We start from the raw sequence: 22998 nt of genomic DNA on the forward strand, positions 1-22998 counted from the left end.
TTTTTTTTTTACGTTTACATAGGGCAATGATGTTTATTTTTTTCCCTTCCCCCCACCCCTCCCACCCCTCTTTTCCCTCTATACAGTCTTTCTTTCCTTCATTCTTACCGCTCTCCTTATCCCTAACCCTAAACCTAACCCTAAACCTAATGCTAACCCCTCCCACCCCCCATTATATGTCCTCATCCGCTTATCAGCGAGATCATTCGTCCTTTAGTTTTTTGAGATTGGCTTATCTCACTTAGCATGATATTCTCCAATTTCGTCCATTTGCCTACAAATGCCATAATTTTATCATTCTTCATTGCAGAGTAATATTCCATTGTATAAATATGCCACAGTTTCTTTATCCACTCATCAACTGAAGGGCATCTAGGTTGGTTCCACAATCTGGCTATGGTGAATTGAGCAGCAATGAACATTGATGTGGCTGTATCTCTGTAGTATGCTGATTTTAAGTCCTTTGGGTATAGGCCAAGGAGTGGGATAGCTGGGTCAAATGGTGTTTCCATTCCAAGCTTTCTGAGGAATCTCCACACTAAATTACACATCCTATTAAAGTTGTACTTCTCCTTTATGGCTTACCCTTCATCTATGGAAGAATCAATTAAAAAAAAAAAAAGTCTGTTTCTATCTCAGAAAATATATCCTGTATCTAATTTTTAATTAGGTACCTTCCCTTGGACTTTATGAAGACATTTCAAATTCTACATACTAATATTGAAAACAATAGTTTTTCACCTAAAACTTTTAATTCTTCTAGTCTTTATTCTGAAAATTGCACCAATCTGAGACTCAAACTAAACTTCCTATCAGCCATTCTTTGGTATTTCCCATTTGTTAAACTAAAATCTTAGTTATAGAATCTATCAATTTTACTTTCCCAAATATCTTGAAACTTTGCCCTCTTCTTTCTGCCTTTCACTACTGTCTTTCTTCAAGTCCTCATCATTAATTATGCAGATTTCTTCGATGGCATTCTGTCATTTATTTCTTCCTCAATCTTCCATTAATTTTATCTTTTCAGAATGACGATTCAAAAGCCTAATGTAACTTTTTATCATTTTACTTGAATTATTTCTCATCACCTCCTAAATAAACTAAACTTTTAAGTGTGACTTATAAAATTTCTTATAATTTACACCTTCTTATCCACAGAATACCTAGTTATTAAATCAATAACTGCATATATGAGTATATAAGCCTTTATCATTCACTTTTACTTCTCATTTATGTTTCCTTCTAACTTAACTGAATATCTACTACTTTCTTTATATACTTTTTTCTGCTCTTTCCTTCTTCTTTTACATTTCCAGCTCCTTCATGTGTTTGAAGACACTATATTGCACATGAAGAACAGTACTCAAGGAACTAAGCAAATCCCTGTTCAAATTGAAAAATTCAGAAAATTAGCTACTATTTCAATAAAACCTAAGTCATGTGTTTTAAATCACCATCTAACTAGAGATTTTCAAAATGGAAATGAAACATACATATGCTATGTTTACTTGATATTTTATCCCTTCCCTACCCAAGCATTTTAGTTATGTTCACATTGTGTATGGCAGAAGAGATTGCTCTATTAAAAATAACTTTCATAGCTAGATGCAGTGCTGCAAGGCTGTAACCCCAGAGACTTGTGAGGTTGAGGCAGAAAGATCTCAAGTTCCAGGACAGCCTCAACAACTTGGTGAGCTCAGTAATTTAGTAAGACTCTGTCTCAAAATAAATAAAATAAAATAAAATAAAATAACTGGTAATGTAGCTCAGTGGTAAAACAAAAACAAACTCATCAATATTCTCTTCTTCTTCTGTTCTATTAACTATGGTGGGCTTTCAAAGACCAGACCATGAATCTTTGTGACTATTTTCAAGTCCTGTCCCTATTAAAAGCCTAATCTGAAGTTATTTTGCAGACCCGGATGGCACATTCATCTCATCTATTGACAGCAAAAGAAATTTTCTTAAACATGCATAACTGCAAAACAACTAAAGGAGAATTGTGTAGAGAATGTGAAAATAGTATCTTCTCTCCATTATACATTTTTTAACACAGTAATACAATTACATGAATGACTTCTAGTATTAAAATAATATTGATGAAGTAAGAATTAAATTGACTAAATTTTAAAATAAATCTTTAAAAGGTGATTTTTGATGGGGGATTTTCTTAGAATACAAATGTAATTCTCTTCCCACCCTAAAAAAAATGTTTCCCGGCCAGTAGTACTCTAAGGAAAGGTTATAATATAAGACAATGATGAAAGAAACATATATTTGTAGTACTGTACAATTTCTAAACAGCTCCCATGTACATAATTATGTCCCTCAGTTGATAGATTATGAATAAATAATCAAGGAGATGATGTTAAAGTTCATGATTCTAAACAAACCAATTTAACAAAAATTACATCATAGTTATGCAGATTATATAAAGAGCTTTCATTAAAAACTTTTCTGGAGGTTTAAATTACTTCTTTGCTCAGGTAATTGTGTTTTCTTATATTTTTTGTGTCTCATAGATTAAACTTTACAAGTGATTCCCTTAGTTTTTGAACACCTAAACCTTCAGGTGTAATTTAAACAAAATGCTTTCATTTTAAAGCCAAACTGCTTGGAAAGATGAAAGTGATACCCTTGACCTTGAAGAGACTCCAGAGAAGTAGTTTACGGAAGACAAGGCAATTACAGCTCCACACTGACCAATGTATCACTTAGCACTTCTGACAGTAAGATGAGGCTCTCAGGGCTAGGATGTGGGTAGGAGAGAAAGTTCCTAAACCAAGAAGAATGATCAAGACATCCGAGGATAGATTTTCAAAGATATTGAAAGAGGGATTCTTTATCTTGTTTTAAAACTTGGTTAATGAATCACTAAAATTAAATGCTAAAGAAAAGCCAGTAAAATAACTAATCTCAATAAAATATTTTTTAGATTTAAAAATGAGCTTCCAGCCAGGTCAAGGGAGGGATATATAGGAAACAATATAAAAAGCATATCAAATTTTAGGAAGAACAAATATAAAGTTTCTTGAAATACTTCAGAACAATAAAGTTTAACAAGGTCAAAGCAGTTATTTACGTATTCTTAGGAGAATTTTAGCAAGAGCTCTGTACATTTGTAGGTGTTTCAATAAAGTATATGTATTGTTTTCCTTGATTTGATTTTCTAAATTAACTCTTGTGCTATAGAGGGAAAGAGGGGTGGGAGGGGTGGGGGGGAAGGAAAAAAATTAACAGAATGAATCAAACACTATTATCCTATATAAAAGTATGACTACACAAATGGTATGTCTTTACTTCATGTACAAACAGAGAAACACTGTATATCCCATTTGTGTACAATAAAAATAAATTAAAAAAAAGAAAATGGAATTGCGTTTTTGTGAGTTTTAGTTTTAATGTCACCACTATGCGTATAATTATTGATAAATGAGGAAATGAAAAGTTTTAACATGGAAAAGACCTCCTTGGTTTAATAAAAGATCCTTAGCATCAGTTTTTGAAATTACATTAAAAGAATTATAAAACCTTAAATTTGAATCCCCATAGTTCTATTTTACCATCCTAAAACGTTTTAGATTAACAGAATCTTAAAAATATTTTCTTTTGAAACACTCTCCTCTCTTTTTTTTCCCCCAAATCATGTAATTTGGACTAGGAATAAAATTAGAATTAATCAATTCATGTCTCTGTATACTGGAAAATAATACATGTCATGGGTCAATATGTAAGAAAAAGTTATTTAGAAGATATTTGTTTTAGAACTGTTATTGTACCAATGCTATGTAGTCATAAGCAAATTTATTTTTTGTGAAATCACATTTATCACTTAGAATATGGGGAAAAGGGTAGGCTATCTGGTTTTAAAGATTGCTTCTATCACTCTAGTCTATCAGAATTTTTACATTGCCAAATAAATGTAAAATCATTCAGGGATATCATGGTAGATAAACTTAACATTTGAGAGTGTACAATAATATGTTTAACATAAGAATTTTGTCTAAACACTCTATTTATATTATATATCAAACATTTTAAATAAATGAAACTTATATGAGAATGTTTGTAAAATGTTACAGTTTATCTCAAGACTACAAGATAAGGAATACTCTTTTCCTTCATTTTAATCAACAATTTTAACATTAATTTTTCTGTCATGAACAATTGCCTAAAATGAAAAATGTACAGTTTTTTTAAATTACTATGATTTAAAAGTTTATGAAATTTAATGAATGTTAAATAAGTCTGCTGAACCTTGACTGTGTTTAGATAATATCTCAAATATTTCATATAGATCTGTAATTTACTGGAAGAATTTAAACATATTTTAATTATTTGAATTAGTAATGTGTTCATTTAAGCTGAGTAAGTAGATTCAAGGTCAATATATCAAAGATAAATATTAAGTTGTAATCATTAATGATAGTGAATAATAAAGAAGTGTTGCAACATATAAGTGGTGTCTCTTGATTATTAACAAACCCAATTTATTGTAGCCTAATATATAGGATATTTTTACAATAATTCCATATATTTTCAAAATTACCCATATATGGGAATGATAGAAAATTTTATTTATTACTTATTTTGATTCTTATAAAAATCCTACAAGTAAATTATAATAATCATTTAAAAATGGGACAGCTGGAGTTTAAAGTACAACTTGTTTATCATGTAACTGGAAACCAAACTAGATATTTCTGATACTGTAGACTGCTAACTTATACGTTAAGGTCTGTTAGTATTTGGTAAGGATTATGACTTATAAAAAATAATACTTATGTTTGGTTTTCAACTTATTTGAGAACTGATTGAATAGATTTATTAGGAATTCCAATGAGTCTCCTTTATCCCTCTAGGAGGGGCAAAACTATATCTCTACCTGCCCAGGTACTTCAACTAGGCCTTACAATTAAACTGACATAAAACAGATTAGCAAGAAAAGCATACAGGTACTTTTTTACATGTACATGGAAGTCCTCTCAAGGAAAAGAGGACTGAAATAAGTAGGAATAACCCAAATGCTTCTATAATAAATAGAATAAAAAAATAGCAATTATATGCTAAGGAAGATAAGAGTTATTTTATCAAGGTGTGTCTGCACAGATTTTTCTCAGCCTCAGCCTCATATTCCTGTCCTTGATGACAGGGACTTTTTCTTCTGCTACATGGAGGGTGTCTTTCATATGGGAGTTTTATCTCCCTTCTCTGATGATAGAATATAACTTTTCTCCTGGTTCAAGGAGAAAGGTAGAGGTCAGAGTTTCTGAACCTGCTCTATCTATAGTGTCTTAGCTCAACTCTTAGGCCAAAATGTCATTTTTGAGGGTGGCATATTCTGCACCCATGTCTACTCACTTTAAATCACATGACAGATATTTGTTAAGTTTTAGATTTCAAAAAAGACTTGCATGACTTTAAATGATGCTTCTGCGGCTTGATTATGTCCCCAAAAGTTCATGTGTTGGAAACTTAATCTTCAATGTAAATTAATTTTCAATCCTAATTTGTGAGATGGGTTTAATAAGGAGTGTTTCATTCATGTGCCCTCATGAATGAATTAACCTGTTACTTTGCCATGAGAGTGGGTATTAAAAAGTGAGTACAAACTCTCTTGCTCTCTCGCTCTCTCTGTCCTCTCCAACTTCCACACCAGGATGACCTTGGAGAAAGGCTCTCACCAGATTCTAGTACCAGGCTCTTAGACATACCGGCCTCCATTTATGTACATTATAAATGAATCAGTCTCAGGTATTCTAACAGCAGAAAACTTATGATGGCAGATAGTCTAACTACTATACACTGTAGCCTTCACCTAACAATTTTTAGTTATTCTCAGTTATTCTTTATATATATATGTGTATATATATAAAGTTATTCTTTATATATATATATATATATATATATATATATACCAATTTTATCCTGTGCTGTTTTGATGGTAAGTTTTAAGAAATCTATGAAAAATAAATATGAAAGCTAATATTTATTGTGATCCTGGCAGTGTTTCAAACAAGTTGATGCACAAACATTTAATTTTAAAAACTGTATTTTAGGATTGATGTTATCATCTATACTTTTTAGATTTAGAAATTGAGACCAAATAAATTAATAAAGATCATACTGCTTTTAGGCTTTACAATAATTCTTAAAATAAAAAATAAGAACCCAGATAATAAAGTTCAGAAGCCATGCTTTTAGCCCTTTTATTTTTCTCTAACCATTTTGATTCAATCTAAATCATCAGTCTTAAATTCCAACAGCACAATGTAATAATGTTTGTTTAAGCTGCTTTCATTTGACTACACTGTGGTTGATCTGTGGAGATCTGGACTCAGTTATAGAAATGTAAAAATTGATTATATACATGAGTGCTATGAACATCACAGCTGGAACTCAATATTTATTTTATTACCATAACGTGAGGTTGGAAGTTTTACAGATAGAGTATGTTTAGCTACTTCCGGTTGTGAGAGGAAACAACAGGGAAAGTGAGTATGCCAATGATGAGAGAAGGGTTGGGCATAGGGCTGTGAAAAAGTGACACAAAGGCAGGCATGGTGGGTGGCAGCCAATGACTCAGTTTTCATTTTTATGCTTTTCAGAATTTTCTAACATAAATGAGTTGAAATGTGGAATTATGCTCAGAAAATTACCAAAATTATTCAGTTGGTAAAAGGAGCATTTGAAATTGGACCACAAGTTCCAACAGAAAAATTCTAGAAAATATACTGATTCCTGAAATGCTCATGGAGTCAGATGTACAAATTCTATTTCATAGAATTAAAGATTGAGAAATAACTTGGAATTCATGTAGCCGAAGGAACGTTAAAAGAGGAATTGCTTTGCCCAAGATCACATACTCAGATGCCAAACTGGCATGACACAAATTATCTGTGCCCCTGGCAACTCTCACTATGAGTTCTGATATGGTACTCATTGTTAATCCAGTGAATCAATAACTATACTTTTAGATTGTAGTTTATGCTATTTTGGTTTAATAAAGACTCATTTTGTTTTAAGAGATACTTTGAAATCCCCATCTTTACTTTAAAAAAATCTACATTATAATAGAAAAATTCAACATTGATATATTGCCAATTATTGAACAGAGAAGTTAGATCTACAGATATAAGGAGCTGGGAATAGTGCAGTGGTGGAGCATTTGCCCTAGGTTCAATCCTCAGCACCACACACATAAAAAAAAGACATAGGGTGTAGTAAAAGGAGGAGAATGTTAGAAATTCCCTCTCATTTGCATGATTTTTTATTTTAATTTAAACTTAAGATGTAATATATCTGGATTTAACCTGGGAAGATCAAGAGAAAAGTATAGGAAGATTGCTTTTTAGTTTCCTAAAACTGCATTTCAAGATGTACTACTCAATTTCCCATTAACTCCCGGGGCTGGTAGATAGGATACCAAAAGTATCAGGAATTTGGATTATCATTCTTACTATTAAAAAAAAAAACAAAAAAAACTTTTTCTAAAACTTTCACTCTGAACAAAACCCTTTGAGCTCTTAGTGGTAGAATGCTAGAGACACAAACTGTAACAGATAAACAGATGTACGACAAACTGAAAGCAAGCTAAATTGTTTTTATTTTGTTTCCTATCTGCCAATGCAACTGAATTAATAACACACATATACTTTCAAAACATCGAAAGCAGATAAATCATGTTATACATTAAGGAATGTGATTGCTGTTGCTAAAATCTTCTCTCAAGAAAATGATTTTGCTCTCTGAAAAGCTATTATCTCAGGACTAAAAATTATCTAAGTGACACTAAAATTCCTTAATGGAAAATTAATAGGACATATCTGTATCAGTGTATATTAACTTACTGCTATCTGATTTTTAGAACCTCCCTTGACCCCATCCCATAGCCAAGATTCTCCGAGTATTTACTCCAAATGAAAAGAAATAATTTGCCTCTATATTAGTAGATGAAGAAATTTTTAAGTGAGCAATCTCTCAAAAAGAAGAACGGTATGCCTCACAAAAGAATCACATTTTTCTTTTGGAAGTTGGTTGACAAAAATTGAAATTTCAAATTTATTTGTATCCACTAACAAAGGCAATCAGATATCAAGTTTCCTAATCAGCCCTCTGCCATCCGGAATGTTTCTTTTTCCAACTATAGCCAGCAAAGGGAAATTATATATTAAATTATAAGGTTGTCATTTACCACCATTACCATTTTCATTGCCATTTTTCTATTATAGAATTGTAATATGTATGAGAAAAGTCCAAACTAAAATAAAATCTGATTTTTAACCACCTGTCACAGTTTGGACATGGAAAGTACTCCAAAGTCTAATGTTTGAAGGGTTGGTCTCCAGTGTAGCAATATCCAGAGGAAGAGCTTGTACAAAAGGTTGGATCCTGAGTTCTCTAACCTCATCAGTGGATTAATCCATTTGATGGATAAATAATTTTAATGAACCACCGAGAGGTAGTGGAAACTATAAGTTGGTGAGGCCTAGTTGGAGAAAGCAGATCACTAGTGGCATGCTCTTGGGGACTATATTTTGTTCCTGGCTCTTCCTCTCTTTTTTCTGCTTCCTCCTGGCAGCCATGATCTAAGAGTTCTCTTCCACCAAGCTTTTCTGCCATGATGTTCTGCCTCACTTCAGGTCCAGAGCAATAGATTTGGCCAACTGTGAACTCTCACCTCTGAAACCATGAACCAAAACCAAATCTTTCATCCTTTAAGTTCTTCCTTTCAGATATTTTGGTCATGGTGATAAAAAGTTGACTAACATAGCATTCTGAAAGAACAATTAGACAAAATATTCCAAATACATGTGTCTCTGCTCTTCATTCCCAGTTGGTCCTCAAATCCATCATTTATGCTGTGTTGTCTTTCCTAGCCTGGGTACTGACATTTCTGTATTGCTTCAGCCAGATTTCTTTACTTCGGATTTTAAGAGAGATTCATTTAATGGAAAGATGTTGGAAGTCAGAAGAAGAGGCCAGATATTTAATCTTCCTTTCTTCAAGGTCCTCACCTTGCTGAGATTTGGACACTGACTATGTCCTTCTTGATTACTACCATTTTTAAGTTTTACCTTTCTGGTTCCAGTTCTGTCTTTGGTTAGGATAACCTGACTCACTTTCTTTACCCCAAAGGCCTAATGTGGTAACAGAATATTGGCCATGCCGAAGGGCTGGGGATCTGCAGTACCCCGACAGAATACAGCTCTTGCTAGTTCTCTTGTGCTTCTCCTTTCCTTATTAGTTGCAAAAACTCTTCTTATGCCTCTGCTCAAACTCTTTTTATTAACCTTTCTTTGGTTGTTCCCTTTTGAGATTTTCATGAGTTTTCTCCTAATATCTTGAAAAGCACACTATGGAAGTGGGAGGGTATTTTCATCCATATTTAAACATGATTTTAAGGGAAAAAAAATATTAAGACAGTTACACCTTACCTATTCTAACCCATACAACTGCAGGATAGCATTGCTTTTCTATTGTGGAATCTGTCTCAAATGATACACTTGGTTCAACTACTTTTGAACAAATACATTTTTCAATAAACCAATTGTAATTTCTAATGATAGTAAATAGTTGCTTTCATTTTTGCCATTTAAACATTCATTGCTCAACATAATTTGCTTACTAGTGACATAAATAAAATAGCCATGGGCATATTTGAGTTTATCTCTTTTTCTAAGATGAAAAATGACTAGACTTAAATTATATATTTCCATTTATTATACTCAAAATTGTGATCATAATTTCACTTATACTAATGTAATTATTTAAATAATATTGGTTTAAAAAGTTTAATTTCTTTTTCTCACTCACCTGTTAGCATTATAGTAACTTCACTAGTCCTGTCTTTTTTAACAATGCTGCTGAACTCAGTTTTTGACTGTAAAACTGCTACACATTGTTTGTTTTGTTTTGACAGATTTTTCTTTTTTTTTTTTTTTTTTTTTTTTGGCTGTGGTTTAAGCCTGTGGACCTCCTGAGGCAATTACATTTTCTTAAGCATTTTCCTCAATCATTTTATAAGGGCATTTCTTTAAGAATCAGTGTTGTCAGAGATTCAACATAAGCTATTGTAATACTAACATTATATAAATATTATGTACGTATTTCAGGAGCACTCAGAAAAATCTGTCTCCTTGCCCTGTAATCATCTTATATATACTTTGCAGCAAGTAGTTTTTAATTTTCTGGACACAGATTAATTTAAATGAGTATAGAAAGCTAATAGGAGATTATTTGAAATCCAGAGAAATAAGAAACTACTGTATTACTGAAGCAAAGATGTTTTAAAATATTACAATTATCAGAGCATTTTCTGCAATTCCACGAACTCCCAAAAGTTAATAAATTGTATTAGACCCTTCTCAGAAGTCATGCTTTGTGGCATTTGGTCTTATTTATTGTCCTGGCTGAAAGTTCCAGCTGAAGCCAAGGTCACCTTCTATCCCAAAGTTGGTATAATTAGTATCAATTCAATGTTTCACCAAGCTTACAGGGGAGGTTATTAACTGTGTTTCATGTGGAGTGTCAAAGAAGCAAGGGCAGTGCTGGCAATCTTTTCACCTTCAAAGGCACAGCTCATAAATTTAATTCTTTGGTTAGGAAGAAAGGTACAACTGGTTTAGTTTATTAATGAATTGTAAAATAATTTTATGGATGTTGTAGAAATATTTATATATGTAGACCATGCTTTTTAAACCTAAAACAGAATATCATGACACTAATATGTAGCTCATTTTAGTGTCAATATTTTTATAAGCAGTGTGCTTTCTGAAATAAAATCATTATGGCATAATTTAAATTTAATATTTATTTTCATATGCATATTCAATAATAAATATGAATTCAAGAAGATGGCATGTACTTGTTTAAGCCATTCCTTTTATTTCTGAGAGATTATTTTGCAGGAAACATGTATGTATTATAGATTCTTATTAAATCTGGAATTATTGCTATAAAACCAATGAGAATATGCCTAAACTTATGGAAGTGATAACAATATAAGTAGACTTATTTACTTAAAAATAGCAAACTAAGGAAACAAAGATTTGTTTAAATTGATACAAGCTAAAGAAATAAACAAGCTTGCAATATTTTAAAATATTTGATGTTTTATTAGATAAATCACAAGCGTACCCTTGGAAAATAGAACAGAGCATATATATTCTACTCCTCTTAATAATACATGGTTATCAGGAAAAAAAAATGATTATATGTTTTCCACAAATATTTGTTAAATGCTGCAAACAAACTGGGAAATGTTTAAAGACTTAAAATTGTATGTAGTACAATTTCAAATGAGTCAGAAACAAATGCTCCATTTAATTTTGGAAATAATTATATATAGCCAGTGATATGTATTTGTATTCCAGATAAGGTCTACTAGAATCAAAAGAAGAATTTTAAATTTCATGATAACTTGGAATAACTTAACCTGCACATTGCAATTATTAAAATGTTTATTTTTTATCTGGCTAAAGGACCTGGAACCCCAGACAGCACTTCTACCAACATCCAGCCTGTAGACATTAACACCATCAGCACTAATAATATGGTACTTGAGGCAAGGTTTAACATGTCTCCAACTGTACAACATTTATACTGCTTGTTCCTTCCAAGTAAGTACATTTAGTATCTTTTTTTTTCTATTATGAACTATGTTTTACATATTTAATTTTAAAAACTAGTCAACTTTATGCATTTGTTGTTTCTAAAAAAGACTAATGGATACTTCACTACATTTATAGCCTAACTATAGAAACCTGTCTTTTGCAGATAAGCATGTTTCTGTATAGAGACCATCTGGATACTGAATTATTACTTAATTTTTGTCAAGTGAAAAAAATAAAAAACCAACATATTGACACTTAATTTTTAAAAGCTCACAACACCATGCAAATTGTGTTTTATTACCACCAATAAAACCAGAAACATTTTTAATAGCTAAACACTCATAATAAAAGCTCATAAACAACTTCTTGATTTGCACACTTTGGGATTTAACTGTGTCAAGATGATATATTCTTGACATTCCGAATGCTCTATTTGAGTGCATTTCTAGTGACTGACTCAGAAATATAATGCTTTTATTCCATTCACTTTTTGTTGTAGCTGAATTTCTTTTTCTTTTACTGAGAAACATGTCTGATAAATGTTTATCTCTATGTATTCTATTTTTAAAAGTATTTAAACCAAAAAATAGCAGATATATTTATGAACAAACCAATTGTATATATACATACACATAAATATGTATGTGTGTATGAATGGTTGAGGACAGTAGTTCAGGTCAAATCATTATTGCTTTTAAATCTGACTTAATTAAATATATACTTCAGACACTAGTTTCAACTATGAGTGTGTCATTCTGTATTTATTTTATTATTTTATTTCAAAGTCAAGGAAATGAAACAATTGAGGTAAAGAATCTGCACACAAATAATACTCTTTCATGATCCATATTTTAGGCAATTGTGGTTCATTAAAAACACCTACATAAAATATGAATGCAGTTTTCCATTCATCTCAACTTCTCTATGCTGGTACAAAGTAAACAGGCAACTTTTATTTTCAATTCACACAGCTCAGCTTTGTATATATATGACTGTTTTACATGTCACTAAGACTTCTTCAAAAAAACTTTGAAAGGAAAAGTAGTTATTTAGTGAGATCTTTAAGAAATCAATATTTTGGGATTATCCTTTAATAAATGGTTCTCTAAATTCATCTACATTTAAATAATTAAGTTTTATGACTTACATGACTTTAAAATGGAAGCATATGGATCTATAAGTTTTAGATTGGAGCTATGTTCATTCTAGATGTATGTTATAATTTATTTTATTTTACAAATAATTTAAAATGTTTCATTTCATATTATATTTTTAAACATATATAACAATGTGGTGCTATTGTTTAAATACTTATGTCTCCTTAAAATTCACATGTGGGTATCCTAACTCTCAAGATAATGAACTTAAGAGGCAAAGTTGTTGGGAAATATTAGATATCAGAGTGAGGATCTCATGCTTGGGCTTAGTGTTTTATTCAAGATACCTCATTGGGCTGCTCTGACTCTTCTACCTGTTGTGAACACAAGGTAGAATTTCCTGTCTGTGAGGAACAGCCTTGCTAGACCCCAGATCTTGTGTGGACTGGCCTTCAGAACTGTGAAAAATATATATTTATTGCTTAAAAGCCACCCAATTTATGATATTTTTGTTACAGCAGCCCAAATGGACAAAACCCTTAATGTACATTTAAATTGTGAACAAGTATGCATTTTTATCTTTTAGTTTAATGAATATAACTTTGGTCCTAGACATTTTGATAATTAAAATGTTTTCTTAAATTAAAAAGAAATCCCTTGCTTTTATTTTGCAGTTCCACCATTATCAACTAAGTTTCCATTGCAATTAGCCTCATCATAATTAATAAATTGGTTGACATTATTGGGGAAATGATATACCATGGAATTATAATTTTATCATTTCCAAGTCTGATGTAAAACAAAATCTAGACTTGAGCCAATAATCAATTTTGATTCTTACGTGGATTGTATAAACAATTTCATTACCATTTTTATTATTTTCCCCCTCTCTAGTATGTTGAAATGTACGAAGTATTTCAACAGATTCAGAACATATTGGATATTTTTCATCTTCCCTTGTCTAGCAGTCATCTCTATATTTTTAGGGTACTCGTGGTGTCACTCAGGCAGAAACAGGAGCTTTTCTGTCTTAAGTATTAAGATTCAGTTATGAGTTCTAATTTTTAAAATCATAAATATACACAATAATACATGTCATTATGTCTCATATATGATGCCTGAATTTTCAGTAAATCATTATCATCAACTACAGAAATGAGGATGCTATTAATGATTTCTAAATCTTGATATACTTACTATACAATTATACATTAAGAAGAAAAATGCTTTCAAATTAAACATGTCATTTGAAATAATGTTTATATTAATACTAGAAATCACATCAAATCATTCAGAACCATTTTATAAATGATTATACTTAACTCATTAAAAGTTATCACGTTGACCTAAACTATAGCATTATGAGTGTATATGTGTATGTATATGTGCATATATGTGTGTATACATATATATGCACACACATACATATGTGTGTATATGTGTGCATATATATATATATATGTTATTTATACCTTTTGAATGATGAGATTACTTAGGCCACTATCTTAAAAAAAAAAAAAAAAAACAAAAAAAACTCTAGTTTCCAAAAGCAGAAATTAAAATGTGTTGCATCAATGATCTCTGGTAATGGAAAAATTTAGGAGACCTATAAATATTCAGATACTAGGTCTATAATATAAATCACTAATACTTTAAACTTCATGGAAAATTTATGAACTTTTATACTTCAAGGGACAGATAGATAGATAATAGCTACACAAAGATAGTTAAAGAATTTCTATATGCCCTAATACCATTTTCATCTAATATTTTTCATCATATATTTAATAAAAATTAAGTATGATATAAAAAGTAACCAGTGCAGAAACACTAAAGAATTTTGCCAGATTTAAAGCTATAATTAAGTTTTTGGAAAAAAAAATCATTCCACTAATTTTGTGATATACTTTCATGTTAACAAGTTTGTTTACTAAAATGAATTGAGCAAACAAATCTGTCACGTATTGAGTACTAATACTTCTTTTAAAACTCCAAACTCCACATATTAAATACTAAATTGGCATGTTTGGCTTTAGTCTATTTCTGTACTTGGGTTATACAATTTTGCTCAAAGTTGCCTCCAGATGTAGGGGGCAAATTGCAGTCTAATACAGCATACAAACAAACTGTGACGTGAGTACATTTTATAATGGAAAGCTGAGTCTCAGTCAATTACAGCAGGAGAGCCCCATCCAATCACAGGCCACCAACTGATTGAATCACATTCCTATAAGTAAATGTCTCCACACTCCTTCCATTCAAAGATGAATGGTAACAACAGCCAATGAGGTTCTTTCTGTATGTCACCTTCCTTTTTCTGGCTATTAACATAACCTGCAGATGTGGTGGGGTGGGGAATTCTGAAATGATTTCTCTCCTGAATGCTGCCCAGTTCTAATACTTCTCTTGCTCAAATAAATTTCTTAAATTTAATTAATCTCAGATTTTCCTCCAACATATCCAATTCTCAAGACAACCCTGGAAATTAAATATGACTTGTTTTCTTGATGAAGATGCCAAGGCTCAATTTGGGTCATTTTACAAGACAAATCTCTAAACAGAAGAACCAAACTTCATACTCAAAGATTTCCCCAGAGCTTACTTATTCCCTGCTTTTGCCGTAACTGCCCAAATTGATTAACTTCCCTTATGTTTTAACACCCTTATTTGTAATAGGATACTGGTAATTGCCTGCTTTTATCCGTAAAGTTGAAACTCTTCTTCCTCCTAAAGAGTTTGCATTTTAAATACAGACTGAAAAGGTGTGCAAAATCTCAAGGTCATGGCTTTGCCGATTTGAGTGCAGTTTCTTTTGCTGTATTTCTTCTTGATTTCTCACATAGCAACAACTGTGATTCTTTAAATTTATTTTAAATTGAATGTTTATTGTATCTAGGATGGAAAATTCAGTAATAATAGGAATTCTGAAAGTGTAAATGCAGATATTAACAGTGATTCCTGTGATCATTTATTAAATACACAAAGATAAATGTTATAGTTTATGAAATTTGAAGAAATGGCATTTAAACATAATAAAATCAAATATATTTGGCATATTTCAAATTATTGAATGAGAGAAAAGGATGAAATAAACTAACAAATTTTGCAGCCTGATAATATTCCTTCTAGTTTTCAGATTTTCCCAAGCGACATATTCTATTCCCTTTTAGTCATAATTTTGAAGTATCATTCATAAATTATAAATAAATATATTCTGTCCAAATATAAATGCATCTAATTTAAAAGATAATATACAAAAAAACTCAAGGATAGAGTGCTGGACATGGTAGCACACACTTATAATCCCAGTGACTTCAGCGGCTAAGGCAGGAAGATCACAAGTTCAGAGCCAGCCTGAACTACTTAGCAAGGTCCACAGCAACTTAGTGAGACCCAGTCTCAAAGTAAAAAAGGGCTGAGTATGTGGTTCAATGGTAAAGTACCCTTGGGTAGTGCAAACCCTAGAACCCCTCTGCAAAAAAAAAGGATACAGTACAAAATTCACAATGTTCATGTACTCAAGGAACCTTTCACCCTCAATATTAATGATGTAGGTGACATTCGTGACCTCTTTAGCCACCAGATGTTGGTTGAAGATAGAAGGAAAAAAAATGTATATTGGGCTAACATAAAATGTTTGTCCTAGTGTTTTTCCCTATTAAAAAGTATTATGAAATGATTAGCTTACAAATACTTTATTTCCACATACTTTGAAGTTATTTTAAATTATGTTGTTTTTCGAAATTTAAGTTAAAAAAGAGGGAATAATATGTGTGTGCACACATGCATGTACATGTCTTCTTGGAAGTTTATTTGTATGTTTTGAGGATAAGATCAATTCAACTCTTTCATTACTTTGGTACCATTGTATAACAACAACAAAAAAATCTCAGGACTTGGAAAAATCGTATCTACCTGAAAAGGTAAAAATTAGGTTTCAGTTTTAAAATACTATTTTAAATGCAATAGGTCAAATTTCATTTAACATTCATGTGGTGACAGAATACAATGTTAACTTCACTATGAAAAAGAATATTTTTCTCTTATTTCAGTCTATAATAGCATGTACATGTATACGGTATGTATATATATCGCAAATACATACATGTATACACACTCATACACACGTATGCTTCAGTAGATTGGAGGACATGCATAAGATTTCCCCACAAGAAACACAATAGTTTTCACTAAAGATTAAGTCAAACACTTTTTAGATGGAAATGTTTTAACTTGGTCATTAGTGGTTTTTAATACAATAAGTAATTTCCAAAATTTTGGGGCCTGACATATTGCCACACATATAATAGGTAATCCATAAATACTTTCTGAAAAAGGAATGAATAATTGATTATTTGACTTTGTGTCTAAATATACCATTTTAAATATATTTAAATCAATATAACTCTCTTCTTTTCCATCAGTGTTTTGTTGACACAGTTAGAACTGAATATCAGAAATTTTGTTAATATGCAACAATTACATTTTCTTTAAATTATTATTTGTAAAAATCTTTGCAGAATATCACACATTAAAGAAAAGCAGTATGTTAAATATCTTTTATTTTACGTTAAAATGTAAAATATTTGTTACCTGTTTTCTTCATTTTTATTAGGTCTTTTCTCCCAACTTGTATGTAATTGAAATTAGAAGGATCTTTAAACTCTTTCCACTTGCAGGTTTAGGTCAATAACTTCAAAAACTCAGTACAAAACAAACCAAAGTATTTCTGAGACATTCTTATTGCTAATATTATCCAACTTATTTTGTCACCAATTTTCTATATCATAATATAGTTGACATGATTATTAAAAATTGACAATGATCAGGCATTAGAATTTGTTTTTATGGAACAAAAGGGAGACTATTAAACTGTTGCCAAAGGTAAAAAGCTCAATTTAATATCAAGAATTAATAAAAATTCCAAACAAAAGTCTAACTGATTAATCTTTACAAATAATGAAAATAATAATAAACATGTCCTTAGTAACTTAATTGCACATAATAATGTAAAGTCTTCATTAATTTCAAGTTAATTGGTAAGTTTAACACATATTAGTATAGCCAGCATGACACAAAACACATATAAGTAGAAAAAAGACAGAAATAAATATGACAATTTTTCTATGAGCATTGTTTATGCAGAAAGTAGGTTTAAAGTATGTTTTTCTATAATGCCTTAAGAATTACCTTTATTTCTTCATTCTCTACTAAATGCTTAATGACTGCTCATGAATCCTTTTTAGATTTCTTAACCATAATGCAAGCATTTCTTTTGCCCTAAAGAATATCTTTATTTCTTTAAAGTTGCTTTGGTTGCTTTTGAAATAAAAATACTTATTTTTAGGCTAATACCAGATATTAATCATGGAGTCAAATATGAATTCCTGTTATCATGACAACCCCAGAATATTCACCTTTAGAATGTTCTATCAGTGGAAAAAGCAGATCCACTCAGCACATCACTTTAGGATGATACATGTTAAATTTTTACTCCTAAATTCTATGAGGTGAACAGTACAAAAACAACATGGACCACATCCCTTTGAGAACAAATTCAACACTAGATGTTTTAATCTAGGGCAAGAGGAGCATCAAGTCAATAATATTTAACTATTTCAAAAACAAAAGCTCCCTCCATATCCTTGAACATCTTATTTCTTGACATTTAAAGCAAGGCAAGAACTGTGTTCCTGTTTACATTTTAAATTCGTTCAACATTGTAGAGCCCATTTATTTTTAATTTATTTTACTCTGGAATATTTTGATAATAGTCATAAGTGACACTAAAAATAAATATACCCTGTTGTCTCATATTCTACTTCAGTAAATCCTAACAGCTAGTGATTTAGGTGACTTAATTACTTCTTGCACTTACATAAGCTAAGATCTCAATTATTCTACCCTTTCCAAAAACCTCTAGATAACTTCATTTATTGTGTTTTCTAGGCCATAACAAAGAAGCATACTGTACCTCTTACGCTGCTGGTTGTTGCAGATGTGGTTGTGCTGGTTGTTATGGCTACAGTGGTTGTGACTGTTGCAGTGGTAAGGGAGGGGATGATAGTAGTGGGAAGCAAAGTGTTGGGAACATCTGGTGAGTGGAAAAAAACAAAATATAAAACAAAATCATATCATGCAAACAAAAGAGAAACACAAATGATTCAAATTATAAATACATGTATCTTATTTAGGCTTAAATTTAACAAGCTTAAACAGAATATCAGGTACACAACGACCGTACCATATAGTTTCCGTCATTTTTTCTTTCACTTCTTTTTCATGCTCCAACACAAATAAAATCTTGGAGCTAAGTTTGAGAATAAGGAGATTGTTTGCAATTTTTAGAGTGAAATTTAAAATGACGAGAATTCATTTATTCACTGAGTCATTTGAAAAGTTTGTCATGCAGTAGCAAAATACATATAGGTAAAACAACAACAACAAAAAAAACATGCTTTGTCAAGGAAGTAAACAAAGAAAAAACACATACAGAAATAAACACAAATACCACCATATAAGATTAAAGAAATGTTAACGATGAATGTGTATATGCATGTTAAATACTTTTGGATTCTTTTCTTTTAGGAAAACTTAATGATAGGAAATAGGATGAGTGCAATCTTTAGAAACAAACAAACAAACAAAAGAAGCCAATTGCTGTTATTATTGTTATTTTGCTTCTCCTGTTCTCACAAATGATGTTAATGTACAGCTTAGAGTCTTGCAATTCTTACCCTGATTAGCTGGTACGCCTTCTAACAATTTTGCAGTACCTAGGAGTCTTTAACAAGTATCGAGCCAACTAGCATGGAACCCAATATTCTGAAAGGTTTATGATTTTAAGATGGCATACCTAGGGGAAATTACTGAACATAGACTTGAACTATAACATTCAATTCCCAATCAATTATTAGTCAAGTTGCTAAAAGTTAAAATATTGATTCAAATACTGAGAAAACAGAGTAAACAGAAAGAAAAGCTTAATGTTCAATGCTTGAATTTTCCGTTCTTTCAATTGAACCTGCTGAAAAATATGAAGAGGAGCAAAGAGAACATTGAAACAACACAGTCAGTGTTAAGTTATAAGAACCTCAGTCTGATCCTCAGAGCCAAATCTTGCCTCAAGTGGATAGGCATATAATTTACACAGTGAGAAAATTAGAAACAGTTCCCAAATTACCTGTAATTACTGTGCTGGGGTTTGATTTCACATGTTTGTCACATCGCCCCTATATATTCAGAGTGTTTGACAGATTATTTTGCTATTAAAAGGTTTCCTGTCATTCTCTCAGCAAAAGTCTTTGAGTCATACCAAACATTTTCTAGTTCTTTACTTTTGATAAATAGCCCTACTCAATCTGCAGTCTCTACCCGCTGAATGCTCTACACTGGAGACACCAGAAAACAGCATGAGATCACTCTCTTATCTTGAGTATTGATGTTTACACCTGTTTTTCAACAGGGAAAATGCTTCCTGGTCAGTCGAATTAAGAAAACAACCTCTGAAAACTCAATGGTGCTTACATTAATCACTAGGGAAAATGGGTATTGCCTGGAGTGCGATTTAACATGATCATAAAGTAGAACTGACTTAACAACATTATAAATGAAAATGAATAAATATTATGTATGTGTGAATATAAACTTCTGTTTGCTAAGTTTTATAATGTGTTCTTAATTCATGGTACTCTTTCTTAAATAGTTTTTGGCAGATTGGAGATAAATGAAAACATTCTAAATTTTTTAAACATTTGTATAATTTTAACTTTTACATCTAAAACAGAAAATCATACATTTTTGTTAGTAAATCATTTGCTTATTAGGAAATCTGAAGATATATATTCACTAAATGCAAAGGTCAATATTCTTCCAGGGCAATCAAATATAAGAACAGATAATAATATTAGTCTTTTCAAACTATATATAAAGAACCAGACATATCAAACCTGTCAAAGATGGTATATTATTAAGTTATTTACTATCAGACAATGGGCTAGAATAATATTTCATTGTATCTTATTCTGGTAAGAAAAGTAAACTTGGAAAATCAGCTCCATGAATTGATTCTTAAAAGTAGAAATATGAATAGTGGAGTTTTGTTCATTTGTTATCTTGCCATAACCAAAACAAGACATTACTTGAATTTTTTTCCTTACTCCATATCAACAAGGATAGAAATTCTGAATTATTTTGGGATCTCTGTATTTTCAAGTCTTATGAACATTCTTCTATAATAAACTGAACAATCTCCTGATTCCTTTCAAATGTCAAAATAGATTCTTTTCTCTGGGCTAATATTCAAAGACCTAAAAAAAAAAAAAGATGGGCAGCTATAATAATTGTTAATCTACTTTAAAAGAACTTCCCAGAAACTTTACAGTAATTTCCAGAAAGATAGCCTTACAAATCATTATTGGCACACAGTCTGACTCCAGTTTATCTCCTCCAGATCCTCCTCTCCCCTACCTTCTTGGCTTTAGGTGTGGCTAAAACAAACTGCTGAAAACACCTTGGCCAACATGACAACAGGGTCAAGAAAATTATCTGTGAGAAAGAAACCTCTCTGAGAGTCACTGTCATACACCATTAGCTTTTATGTTTCCTATGTGTTTTGAAATACTCTAAACATTTTTATTTTTCCAGTAATTATGAGGAAGTCTTCATTCCGTTCTCTATTCAGCTGTACTGCTAAACAGTAAAATCAGAAGTAACCTATTCCATTCTAGAGGATTAATTAGAATCAATTAAATTAAACAATATGAGATTAGTTGGAATTCTAAGAAAGATCAAGAAATTGTATGCTTCTGCTTTGCACTTACACTATTTGCTCTGATTTTGGTCTGGTGTTTTCCCACTTGAGTAGCCCTTGAAAGGAAGAAATCTGCCTAGTTTACAGTCGAAGCACCAGCAGAAGTTGGAAGGCCAATAAAAATTCACTAAATAAGTTTGTTATAACAGTATAAGCTCGACCTATTTTAGAGTATCTACAAACCCATGTATTTGACAAGGTCAACTAGTTATCCTAAAAGTTTTCTTTCCTTCTCTCAAAACTAAAAAACAAAAACAAAAAAAACCCAGTATCTTCAGCATAAATAGAATTGTTATTTTCCGTAGGGTAAATTTCAGGACCATAAACTACTTCCTTCAAAAAATACCTATTTTTTGACTTTAAAAAAAAAAGTGATAACAATTTGATCACACTTTCTTCTGCTACTTTGAAAGCTCTGAAAGCATAAAGAACCTGACTTAAAGCTTAAGGTTGATTTGTACTTCTCTCCATATGAACTCTGCATTGTCACCTATTCTGAGTCTTACAGAGAAAGGTTGAGGGGTCAAGAGAACTTTAGAAAGCTCCCATTCTTTGGTCAACTATCATAACAATAGTCCTTGTCTATCAAATTTTGTATATACGCACATACACATTTGATTTATGTTATAGAAAAATATTTTATTTAGTGTGAGATGTGAACATAATTGAGAGGTTGGTTTTTCTACTTCCATCTCAAGACCTTTTATTTTCAGCAGCCTGGTTATAACTTTCAGCAGAAATTAGCAAGAGACTCAATCTAAGCTATCTTCCTAATCCTATCTCTGAGTTTTTTCCTAGTTCTCACTCCTATAAACCAATGGTAACATTTAGCACAGGTTAGCAAATGTTTCAAATGTCATTGTTTGGAGCATCAACTTTGGTTTTTAAAGTAGATATCGATAAGGAGAAGAGTGGTATAATTTCATGAAGAAATATGGAATACAAAACATATACTACAAGTCCTTTACCTCGGTTTTAAACTATCTAGAATTCCATACCATTTTAAAATCATTATACTTTTAATATGAGAAGTAGTCTATCAAATATAGAAAATGAAGGTCAGTTATCAGGTGTTTTCTCTTTTAAAACATCTCTTTTTTTCCCCATTTTTTCAAAGAATATAAATATAGTGAATCAAATACAGGAAAATTATACACATGCACACGCACACTAAAAATACTAACTACTGGTTTAACATTAATTAATCAATTCTGTCTATTAAATAAGATAATCTACTCTCCTACTAATATGAATGATTTGCTGAATATGACATGTCATATTCATGTAAGAATATTTAATATGTATGGCTATATATACATTATATATATATATATAATATATATTCTCTACTTGTTAATTTTCTATTTAATCAAATGATATTTTAACATGGACACTAAGATGACTGTAAATAAAATATAGTCAAATTATATATCACATGATTACAAACTATGTAACACATAATTTATTAATATTA

The 22998-nt window shown here is 31.1% G+C and overlaps 1 protein-coding gene across 4 annotated transcripts in view; it reads right to left on the reverse strand.

The window, feature by feature from the left end:
• The window catches only part of Cadm2 (cell adhesion molecule 2), a 1011411-nt gene that overhangs the window by 51846 nt on the left and 936567 nt on the right, over positions 1 to 22998 (reverse strand). For 3 of the 4 annotated variants that reach the window (XM_047563029.1, XM_047563028.1, XM_047563031.1), the window contains one exon: positions 18687 to 18806. The exons of the other annotated variant lie outside the window; for it this stretch is intronic. In XM_047563029.1, the coding sequence (XP_047418985.1) occupies positions 18687 to 18806 (120 nt within the window). The remainder of the gene's footprint in view (positions 1 to 18686; positions 18807 to 22998) is intronic. 4 annotated transcript variants of the gene reach the window in all.

The sequence above is a fragment of the Sciurus carolinensis genome, chromosome 9 (genome assembly GCF_902686445.1).
Source record: "Sciurus carolinensis chromosome 9, mSciCar1.2, whole genome shotgun sequence".
In the NCBI taxonomy this organism is placed as follows: Eukaryota; Metazoa; Chordata; class Mammalia; order Rodentia; family Sciuridae; genus Sciurus; species Sciurus carolinensis.